This window comes from Pongo pygmaeus, chromosome 22 (genome assembly GCF_028885625.2).
Source record: "Pongo pygmaeus isolate AG05252 chromosome 22, NHGRI_mPonPyg2-v2.0_pri, whole genome shotgun sequence".
Classification (NCBI taxonomy): Eukaryota; Metazoa; Chordata; class Mammalia; order Primates; family Hominidae; genus Pongo; species Pongo pygmaeus.
The window spans coordinates 34,010,558-34,022,777 of record NC_072395.2 but is presented as its reverse complement, the minus strand read 5'-3'; the positions used below and the strand labels follow the sequence as shown (position 1 = coordinate 34,022,777).

Here is a 12,220-nt window from a genome sequence, read left to right as displayed (position 1 = left end):
TTAATATTTTAACAAATACATTAGATTAAAGGCAACATTTTATAGCTACGGTATTTATGACCTTCTGTTAGTTTCTATCATGAGAAGGTAGGAGAAGATGGAAACCACTTTTCTTTGGCATATGATGGCAGGAAATCCCAAAAGACACAAAGAAAGTAACCAGGAAAGAGGTGAACGGGAAGAAGATGAAGTATTCTGATAGATAAAATTGAAATGGCGAGTGGAGCAAGCAGTAATGAAGATGAATCACGTGTTATGTGTTTGTAGTAGAATCTGAGGGTAGACTCCACAGCTATAACAACACGGATTAGAAAATAATGACAACGAAAAGACATAGACTGGTGATAATGTATTATCTAGAAGAATAAGGAAGAAATATAATTTGATAGGCATTCAAAATGATTCTTAACACATGTTAAGAATTAGCTTGCATAACAGTTTAGTCTTTTTTTTTTTTTTTTGAGATGGAGTCTTGCTCTGTCGCCAGGCTGGAGTGCAGTGGTGCGATCTCGGCTCACTGTAACCTCCACCTCCCGGGTTCAAGCAATTCTCATGCCTCAGCCTCCCGAGTAGCTGGGACTACAGGCGCCACTGCACCTGGGTAATTTTTTTGTATTTTTAGTAGAAACAGGGTTTCACCGTGTTAGCCAAGATGGTCTCGATCTCCTGACCTCGTGATCCGCCCGCCTTGGCCTCCCAAAGTGTTGGGATTACAGGCGTGAGCCACCGTGCCTGGCCCGGTTTAGTCTTTTTAATGACAAAATGCATTTATTACTCAGCATAATAACTGCATGTTCAAATATGTAAGTGATGTGAAACACAAGTGACAGATACAGGTATGGATGTAAATTTGAATTGTGAGAAAACCACTCCTGAAAAAAATATGTATATAAAACCTGTATATGTTTTATATATGTATAAAAAGTTTTCCTATGTGATATTTTTAAACTTAGGTTTAACATTTTAATAATAACTTGAAGAAATAGTGATCCAAAGAAATCAGAACAACTGCTAACATACAAAAGCAAGCACTAGCAGGTCGACTTTGAGTATGTCAGACTTGTCTGAATACTAGTTCTGTAGGATGACTGAGTGTCATGTCTACATTATTTTAGTTTTTTTTCAAAAAATAGGTTTAAGTTATTTTTACTTCTTATAATTCTAAAAGCAAACAGCTCAGTTTTGAAAAAAAAATCATTCAATTTGTGATTTTGCCTGGCACTTCATCCCAGCAACTTTGTGGTTCACATTTGCAAATATACTTCTACAATGTCATCATGATATGGCAAATGAGAATTACTTAGTCACTGAATTAACAAATTTAGAATGCTCATGTCCAAGCAAGTATAATTTTTATTGAAATTATTTTGTTTTTCATGAAGAAAAACTAGTAATAAACACAAGGTAGTGTGAAAAAAATAATGAATTCATGTCAATTTCAATACCTTCCTATACCAAATTTTAACATGCTACTTAGATGGTGATAGTTTAGTAAAATTGCTTAGCTAGTATCCGGGAAATTTTCTGGTTTTGACAGAACTATTATCTTTGCACATGAAACCACTTGAGGAATAACTAGAGAAAGAATCGTATTTTTCCAGCCATGGGGATTTAATATTTTTTTAGTTTGCTAAATCTCAATAAACAAGTGTAATATGAGATTCCAAAGATTAGTTATCAGTTTTTCAAAGGTATATCTCTATGCATGATTTAAAAAAGAACTATTGCCTCATGCTACAAAAATAATATATCAAGCAAGCTAGGATTTCTGTTTGCAGTTAAAAAAATCATGGTATATATTTTCTTCCATTATCCATTTCCAAATATAAATGACTCACTTCTGAATCTATCATTACAATACAGTGAAGTCAACTTACCTATGAAACATATTGGATTATATGAAAATACAATATTTTCTTCAATTTTAAATGTATTCATTTTAGATATGTTGCACATTACTCAACAACTAAAACTCAGGAAAAAAATTGGAAAAAAAATATATAATTGTGGTTTAGCCCTGGTGTATACATTCACATGATGATCCTATTGGTTTGAAGGGATCACTCTTCTGCTACTTCGTTTAGGTTCTTCTCACATGCAGACAGTTCTAGGCAATAAATCCTATAAATCAATGACAATATATCTGACTTATTATACACATTCCCATTTACCTTTCCTAAGTATGAAGATTCTTGCTTTGTTCTTAAAAACACTGCATCAGGAGTAAGAAACGCCTGGTTTCATCACTTACCATCATTAGCTTTTGGGGTAAGCCATCTAATATCTCTCAGACTGAAGTGCCTCTTTATTAAAATGGAGACAGTTATAATAAAAATAACAACCAAAAATAGGTCACAAGTTTGTTGAGAACATTGTGTGAATGCGGTAATGTACTTAACCGCCAGCACTTATTGCCCAGTACAAAGTAAATATTTAGCAAGTACTGCTTATAATTATTATTTTAATATCATAAAATTGATATTTAATATTATAAAAATATTTCAGTTAAAAATTATCTAATGTTAAACATTAAACTATTCTGTAAGCACATCTTTTCAGCAGTAATCTAAAGTGGAAGACTATCTCTTATTAAGTAATGATTATTCTCTTGAGGCTAATTTTTTTTTTAATAATTCAGGTTTGGCTAGTTAGCTTTTAAATGACAAGTATTTCATTCCGTGACCTTTTTAGCATTAAACTAGTAAAATGATGTGCTTCATTTTTATCTTTAGAAAAGCTTTCAGAAAAATTTTATGTAAAACATCTTCATTTTTTGGCTTAAACAAAACAAATTTATTTCCTAACAGTTACGGTGGTTTAGAGATTGAGGTTAAGGTACCAGCATGATTGGATTCTGGTGAGGGCTCTTTCCTGGCTTTGTAGGCAGCTTCCTTCTCACTGTGTGATCACTTGTGGGATAGAGACTCAGAGAGAGCTCTCTTTTCCTTTTCTTATAAAACCATTGATCCCATCAGATTAAGATCCTACTCTTTTTTAACCATAACTACCTCCTAGGACCCCTATTTTATTATGGTGAAGAGTTGCTAAAATATTAATAGCTAGTACTTTTTTCTATATATAGAAAATTAACTTTACAAACTTATTACAATTGTAGGATGCTTGAAGTTATTTTTATGAAAAAATAAGTATCTTTTTGTCATTGCAGAGGATAGAAGTGAACTTCAAACAGGTTTATGTTAAAAATAGAATAAGATCAAGTATTTAATAGCACAACAGGGTGACTATAGTCAATAATAATTATACATTTAAAAATAACTAAAAGAGTATAACTGGATTATTTGTAACACAAAAGATAAATGCTTGAAGTGATGGATACACCATTTACCCTGATGTGATTATTACACATTGTATGCCTGTATCAAAAGTTGTCATGTACCCCACAAATATACAAATGTACTATTCTCTGAAAAAAAATTAAAATTAAAAAATAGGTTTATAAGTTTTGCCTTTTGAAAGTTATGTTATATATATGTATATATATATTACATATATATATATTAAATGTCACCTTGAGGATGCATTTAAATGCTTATACTTTCTCATATCTCATGAGGTTAGGCTGTTACAACTATAAAAGTTAAGTATTTTAATTATTTTCTGTCACCAATTTACTCTGGCATAAAAAGTCCACTATTTGTACTCTGGATGTTTCACAAATAAAACCATAAGCACATATGAAATAACATCATTAAGATTCGGGAACTACTAATGATGTATTTTCACAATAACATCCAGAACATTCATTTTTATTAGTTAATCGTGGTTTTATTATTTAGGAAATCAAACCTGAGCATAAGTAATAATTTAAAGAATTATAAATCCATTTTTTATTTTTTAAGATCATCAGAATACTTACACTTATGACTTATGGTGTAATTTTTATGGTAACTTTATAAGGTAGGAAAACAATATTATCTGTTCTAATTTACATAAAAGAAAACTGAGATCCAGAGAGGTCATTGGCCTAAGTCACATACTAAACCCTAAAATTAGAACTGTACACATGAATCATTAATTAACTCCAGGTTGTATATTTTTATACTTGTGTTAGAGTCAACATTTTATCTTGGATATTCACCAACAAGTAATGAAAAGATATGGATAAAATACAGTACAGCAATACAGCAAATACATTAAAATATGTATTATTCTTATAGAAAAATGTCAATATCCGTATACCTTTAATATCAGTGGAGGTACAACTAACAACTATTTAAATGAAATATATCAATGTAAATTATTTATCTAACTTACATTCCTGCTTGAAGCTTCCTTTTTAATTATCATTTTGTATTGCTGTTATGAAAAATGGGCTTCATATCATAACTGAATAAGAATAAATAATTTAGAATACAAAAAGTTAAAAATATATTTGGTTTATATTTTACTATTAAAAGCAACTGTGAGAATCAGTTTCCCTCTGAGCTGCATTTTCTCTAACCCCATGAAATTTGGAAATTGACTTACTAAATCTGTTTCCCCATATCTTCGTGTAATTGCATTCAAATTTTCAGCCAAACATAAAATCAAAGTATTAAAATATGAGAATCCAAGCTTCATTCAAATGTCTTATATACAGTAGCCCCTCCTTATCCAGTTTTGCATTCTGCAGTTTCAGTTATCTATAGTCAACTGTGGTCCAAAAATATCAAATGGAAAATTTAAGTATACAATTCATAAATTTTGAGCTTGAGGCCATTCTGAGTAGTGCAATGAAATATCTTGCTATTCCTCTCTGTCGTGACAGGGACACAAGTCATCCCTTTATCCAGCGTGTCTATGTTATCTACACTACCCACCTCTTAGTTACTTAGGAGCTGTTTCAGCCCTCCATTGTCACAGTCTCAAAGCGTTCATGTTCAATAACCCTTATTTTACTTAATAATGGCCCTTATACACAAGATTAGCGATGCTGGCAAATTGTTGTAATTGTTCTATTTTAATAACAGATATTATTGTTAGCTTACTGAGCCTAACTTATAAATTAAAGTTTATCATAGGTATGTACGTAGAGGAAAATCTGTATATGTAGGGTTAAGTATGATCAAAGGTTTCAGGCATCCACTGAGAGTTTTGGAATGTATCTCTGGCTAAAGCAGGGACTATTGTATGTGTCTTTTCATGTTTCTGTTGTATAAACTAAATCCCAACTGAAATATTAAAATATTTGTCCATGAAATGTATTATATTTGATAATACTAGCTTTTCAAAAACCACTGCACTATTAGATTCATAAAACTAGCCATGCTTTTTGACTCCTTATATAGTTCAATGTTTTATTTAACTTTTTTCTATGTGCATGTATCATCTTCTCCAGGTAGATTGAAAATTAATTTCAGGACGTGGAAAGCTGCAATAAAGACATGGAGAAAAAAGTCAGAGTCCTAAGATGGTGATTGATTGCTGTTTCCAGAATACTGGTAGCTATTTTCGTAAGAGATATTGTTGGATGCAGTAGGCAAGTAGGTTAAGCATATGAAAAGAAAAGAGAAGACATTAAATAACTCTGATTGGTGTCGATGATATTACTACGTATGATATATTTCCACATTGGTGATAAGTCTACATGACTCTTAATTATATGTTCTTACTTCGTCCTTCCTAGTATAATATACTCCCTAATATGAAATGATATATGGAAAATTTTGGCATAAGTCTATAGCAAATACATACATGTATATGAGGAAAAACTAAAGAAGATTAAAAAATCCCCTGCAACTTGAAATTCTATCTGGTGATATCTAATCATGGGGGATGTTTTAGTTTGCTTTGTAGATTGAGGTCAATAGACATGAATTCAACAATACTTTTGTGGAATCTTATGAAGCGAAATTAAGTTCAGAATATTTTAAAACATACTTTTCAAAATTACCTCAAATTTGAATCATTTAAATAGTGCAGAGTTAATCCTACAACGAAATAAATTTGATACGTGGATAGAAAATTGAGAGAATTAATAACTGTTCTTTAGAGTTTCAAAAAATATTTTTAGAAATTATCCATTGTAAAACATACCCCAAAAGTATCTTCTTTGAGAGGCATGAGTACAGTCCAAAGTTTCACTAACTTCTATTCAAAATGGTTTGAGAAATACTTAATATAAAGTGTCAAAATATTGAAAACATTAAATTTACTTAATATAGTCAAGCAAAATAACTAGGCAAAATTTTTCTCGCAAAATAGGCAGTAGAAATGTTTCCCCCAGGGGACATAGTCTTTTTAAAAATTTGGAAGGTATCTAATTACTCTCATTTACCAAATTCTAGGAAATTTATTATCAGTGTTGGACTTCATAGGGATACTTCTTAAAATATTGCTGATTTGGATTTGAATGGCTTTGTAAATTACTGAAGTAAAACTACCACGATTGTAATTTTTAATATTTGAATTTGGTATACTGAAACTTAAAGGGCAATTTCTCAAAAATTACAAGAACACAGTCAATTAGTTTTGTTTTGATTGCATTTCTGGTGTGGAGAAAGGTGGAGCAGGCATCTTTCTGCAGCAGGGCTCCATCTAGGTCAGAATTGTCAGCTACTTAAGAAGTAAAACATCTGGATAATCTAAAGACTTCTGCAGCTACATAGCAAAAAAAAGAAGGAACATTAATCCATGTATGCTTCACAAACATTGATTGACTGCCTAATAAAATAGTGTAGAACCAGAAGGGTTGCCTAAAATGTACTAAAATAGAATTAATAAAATTAACATAACTCTTCAGAAATATTATACTTCAAGTCCATATTTACTTAGGAAGCATTATAAATTCCCTTATATAATTTCGTCCATTGGATCACAAAAGACACGACAAAGGAGCTAACGGATATGATATTTATATTAACAAGGGCATACTGGTAATAGTAAGAAATGTTGTTAACATTATAGCAAAAATTTTGCATTATGGAAGACACATTCTGAGATAATACATAGTTTTAAAGAAAAATGCATTGCACTAATTTAAAAACCAATTAACATTTCTGAGGTTTATACAACGCTTCTTGTTGTGTTATGTTAGGCAAGCAGTCTACCAAGGTTACCTATTCCTTGTAGACCCGGATATTATATTAAATTGATGAATTAAATGTTTGCTTTGTGGCATTTTCCATAGAATTCCCTTGAATATACAAAGAGTAAAAATGTAGTTCAAAGAGTCAATGTGCAGTAGAATGTAGAAAGAGCCAATCAAAGCAGATACTAGACTGGGTGAGCAAAATAGTGTTCAAAAATACTTTTTTTAAAATTAAATGCTCACGGCTTTAAAAATGGTGGGGATATTGAGAATAAACTGTATTCATAATATTCCTCCAGTATAAAACCAAACAGCATCCTTTACATTTCTTAACAGAAGCCACATGTCAAGAAATAAAATAGTACCCTTCAACATTATGGAGTTGTGTAAAGAGATGTCTTATATTAACGAAACTTCCTATTTTCTACAGGGAAGACCACACATGTTAATCACAAACTTACTTACCAAATAGTTTAAATGAGTTAAGATTCATGTTTGGACTTTGATAGACTTCTCTCAGTTAAACTACATAGATAATTAGAAATATAAGTATAAATGTTATCTTTATATATTTGTGGGTGTTAAGAAAAAAAATTATTCCAAATTATTTATCTTTATATATTTGAAAGAATATATATGAAAGAATATGAAAGAATATGACTTTCAGATCACATTTGCATGTGTTGTAATTACAGGTAGAAAAAAAGGAAAATGAAAATTTTGATTTACGCAAGTTATAAAATTCACTGAATTTTATATGGAACCACTGACATTAGCAATCCGAGCACAATGTAACACTATTTCCATTTCTCTGAACAGGTTTCTCTTCTACATCATGCCGGTGGGGGGGTCTCTTGCATTTTTGCTACCTATAGTGCATCCCTAAGTGGATAGATTTATTCAATTTTAATTCACATTAAAACTCCCTATTTGAAAGAAGTGTTTGAACTTTTGAGGTTTCCAATGTTTATCAATACTCTTTTAATTGTATCAATTAGAGAAAAAAGAGAAAAATCATGGCAAATTTCATTAGCAAGGATGATTAAAAATATCATTTGACATTGATTCAAAATTAAAAAAAATAAACAGCACACTCAACAGCAACCATGATTGAATTTTATATTCTTCCTTCCTTCTAGAAAACTTTTAAAATTGTTTCCTGTATATATCTAGAGAAGAGCTGAGTATACACTTCCAAGAAGGGTGTTTTTATTTTAAATTATAAACATGTAGTATTTTATAATATATATTGAAATATGTAATGCACATTATAAAACAGAAAAATAAAAAGATGAGTTAATATAAATGCACTTGGAAATTCTAACATTTAAAATCTTCAGAGTGAATTATATTTTTCACCCACTTTGTGGCCCATATAATACATTTGGAAATATCTAAATAATATTGTTGTTTCATTCTCAGTTTCATTGTTGGTAAAATGGTGATACACATATCTAGTAATCTTAATGAAAATGCTCTTTTAGGCTCAAGCAAGAAAGTACTTTGGGAATTCCAAGTCATTATACATATATGTTATTATTTCATTTGTTAAACCTATTATTTTGAAAACATTCAGTTTAGCATTAGGTATATCTCCCAATGCTATCCCTCCCCCCTCCCCCCACCCCACAACAGTCCCCAGAGTGTGATGTTCCCCTTCCTGTGTCCATGTGTTCTCATTGTTCAATTCCCACCTATGAGTGAGAATATGTGGTGTTTGGTTTTTTGTTCTTGCGATAGTTTACTGAGAATGATGATTTCCAATTTCATCCATGTCCCTACAAAGGACATGAACTCATCATTTTTTATGGCTGCATAGTATTCCATGGTGTATATGTGCCACATTTTCTTAATCCAGTCTATCATTGTTGGACATTTGGGTTGGTTCCAAGTCTTTGCTATTGTGAATAATGCTGCAATAAACATACGTGTGCATGTATCTTTATAGCAGCATGATTTATAGCATTGGGAGATATACCTAATGCTAGATGACGAGTTGGTGGGTGCAGCGCACCAGCATGGCACATGTATACATATGTAACTTACTTGCACGTTGCACACATGTACCATAGAGTCTAAAGTATAATAATAATAATAATAAAGGAAAAAAATAAAAAAATAAAAAAAAAACAAACAAAAAATAAATAAATAAAATGACTGCAACCAAATGTAAAAAAAAAAAAAAAAAAGAAAACATTCAGTTTAGAGTAGCTTCTTGTTACTTGTTATTTGCTTATAGTATTTTTTTTTAAACTAGAACTTCTCTACTTTTATCCAAAACCTTCCTAGATTTTAGCAAGTACAAACATTTTGTTTTAAAATTTATTGTTATTGACCAGGCACGGTAGCTCACACCTGTAATCCCAGCACTTTGGGAGGCTGAGGAGGGCAGATCATGAGGTCAGGAGGTCGAGACCATCCTGGCTAACACGGTGAAACCCTGTCTCTACTATAAGTACAAAAAATTAACTGGGCGTGGTGGCACGCACCTGTAGTCCCAGCTACTTGGGAGGAGAATTGCTTGAACCTGGGAGGTGGAGGTTGCAGTGAGCCAAGATCGCGCCACTGCACTCCAGCCTGGAGCGAGACTCTGTCTCAAACAAACAAAGAAAGAAACAAACAAACGTTATTGTTATTTGTTTAATATGTTATCTTCATTAAGGCTTAAGGCTTCAGATAATTTCCATTCTTCTACTTTTAGCTACGCAATTTACTGGGGCCAGAATCAACAAGTTTTTTAAAAATTTTAATATTATTCCTTTTTTATTTGTTCACTTATCTAGTAAATTTTGGTTTTGGTCATTGCTGTATTCCTAACTGCCACTTTAAAATTTTTCTTCATCTTTTTAAAACTGATGTGAAGATGGAGGAAGTCCATATAATTTACTAACGCTCTTACTGTCACTTACATATGACTTTGGCTTTTGCTCAGTTTTGAGATAAGGAGATACTGGGTTTTGGGAGGCATTCTCTTCTTCTATAATTCATTTTGCCCCCTAGTACATTATTACGTTTTTGTGATCATTAACATATTTATTGTATTATTACTTTGTCCAATATTTTAGATCAATTCATCTTCATTGTAATCAAACATAAAATTATAACTTTTAAAAGACTGTTACAAAGTGAATAAAAATCACCTCCCCAAAATAAAGACTATACTTCTTTTGTGTTCTAATATTTTACTCTGGTATGCCTCGGCTCCCTCTGGACAGCTCAGAGTATTTATGAGATTATAAAAAGGCATTACATCTTCTAGCTCCCTGACAAAATGCACTTATTAGCAACTTTTTTAAGTTCACTCAAGTTCACAGTCATCAGATATAAAACTGCTTACAGAAATAATTGAATGAGAGCTGTATGGGTACAACATGTAATCTCCTGTAATTTTCAATGAATGATTTGAAAAGAAAAAGTATGAAATGCTAGTAATGTCTGTGATGGCTGTGAAAAGAGCATTGTTATCCATGAAGAGAAAACTGCAAAGAGTGTCTTTTTAAGAGATAAATTCTATGAAATGAGTCTTGGAATATTAAAAATAATAATGCTTAAAAACATTAAAAATCAAAATTGAATTATAATCAGGAATACAGCACTTAATTTTATGAAATTACACCAGCTTATGGATTTTGTGTGGCCAGTTGAAGGGATTTTTAGTTTTCAGAATCACACACAAGTTATTTGCTCTATTTTCACACAGGTATATAATGAGTTCATTGGAACTCTTTATATATCTATAAATAAATTATAAAAGTTTATGTTGGAGATTAATACACTGATGTAGATTATGTAAAATCATTTTACATTATTTCCAGCTTTTTTGGTCCCTTACAATACTATTTACAGCATCCACATATTATTTGGGGAATTTGAAAACTTTAGATTTTAAAAATTCTGAGTAAAATCCATCAACAATTTTCAACATTACCTAAATAAATAAAAAAAGGCTAATATTTATTTTTGTATGTTTTACATCCTCAGGCTATTTTTGGTAAGTTTCAATAAGATCGTTTTAATGTACCATTTTATGTGTACTTTGCTGAACAGTCTTGATGTAGACATTTTATTACTTACTACCAACATTTCTTTTCACAGAATGCTTATTCTTTAGGGGGTAGATGTATGTATTTTCCAACACTTATTCTTCAGTACTGAGTCTCCATTCTCTAATGATTTTAAATGTTTTGTCAAAATGTTCTGTTACACGTATAAATAATTGTTTTGTAAATAAACTCAATGACAATCCAAAATTTTCCTTCAAATCACTTCAAAATCCTAGGAAGTTTATCAGGGATTCGGAACAGTAAAAAGGTAGCGCTAATAACCATATCCTTTTATTTGCTTTTTCTTAATATCTGAGTCAGGGCAAGAAAAAGTAGCTAATTGAGAATATTTGGTTAAAAATGGGGGAACTGTAAACAAGTAGATTATAGGAATGGCATTTATAATTGTAAAACTGTATACCTTTTAGAATTTCAACTTTTATTTTTGATACGGGGGGTATATGTGCAGATTTCTTACATGCGAAAATGCATGATGCTGAGGTTTGGAAGTCATATCACCCTGATAGCGAGCATACAGCCTGATTGATTGGTAGTTTTTTAACCCACACCCCATCCTCTAGTAGTCCACAGTGTCTGTTGTCCCCATATTTATGTCCATGTGTGCTCAGTACTTAGCTCCCAGTTATAAGTGAGAACATGTGATATTTTGTTTTCTGTTGCTGAGTTAATTTGCTTAGGACTATGGCCTCCCGCTCTATCTATGTTGCTGCAAAGGACATGATTTCATTATTTTTATGGCTGTGTAGAATTAGACGGTGCAGATGTGCCACATTTTCTTTATACAATCAACCACTGATATGCACCTGGCTTGACTGCTCTTAGACAGAATAGAAAACTCAAAGTAATGTCACACACCTACAACCACCTCACTTACAACAAGGTGAGGGGGAAATAACTCTCTATTCAATATATGATGCTGGGATAACTGGCTAGCCCAATGCAGAAGATTTTATCTGGATCCCTACCTTTCACCATATAAAAAACTTAACTCAGAATGGATTAAAAACTTAAATATAAGGCCTCAGACTATAAAAATCCTGGAGGACAACCTAAGAAATATTCTTCTTGACATTGGCCTTGGCAAGGGATTTTTGGCTAAATCTCCAAATGAAATTGCAACAAAACC

At 31.6% G+C, this 12,220-nt stretch overlaps 1 protein-coding gene across 3 annotated transcripts in view; it reads right to left on the bottom strand.

Annotated features, from left to right (window-relative positions):
* The window catches only part of NCAM2 (neural cell adhesion molecule 2), a 564,569-nt gene that overhangs the window by 34,796 nt on the left and 517,553 nt on the right, over positions 1-12,220 (bottom strand). The window contains exon 16 of one of the 3 annotated variants that reach the window (XM_063659919.1): positions 6,515-6,600. The exons of the other annotated variants lie outside the window; for them this stretch is intronic. Within the exon in view, the coding sequence (XP_063515989.1) occupies positions 6,560-6,600 (41 nt within the window). The 3' untranslated portion in view covers positions 6,515-6,559. Of the gene's footprint in view, positions 1-6,514; positions 6,601-12,220 lie in introns of those variants that run through there. 3 annotated transcript variants of the gene reach the window in all.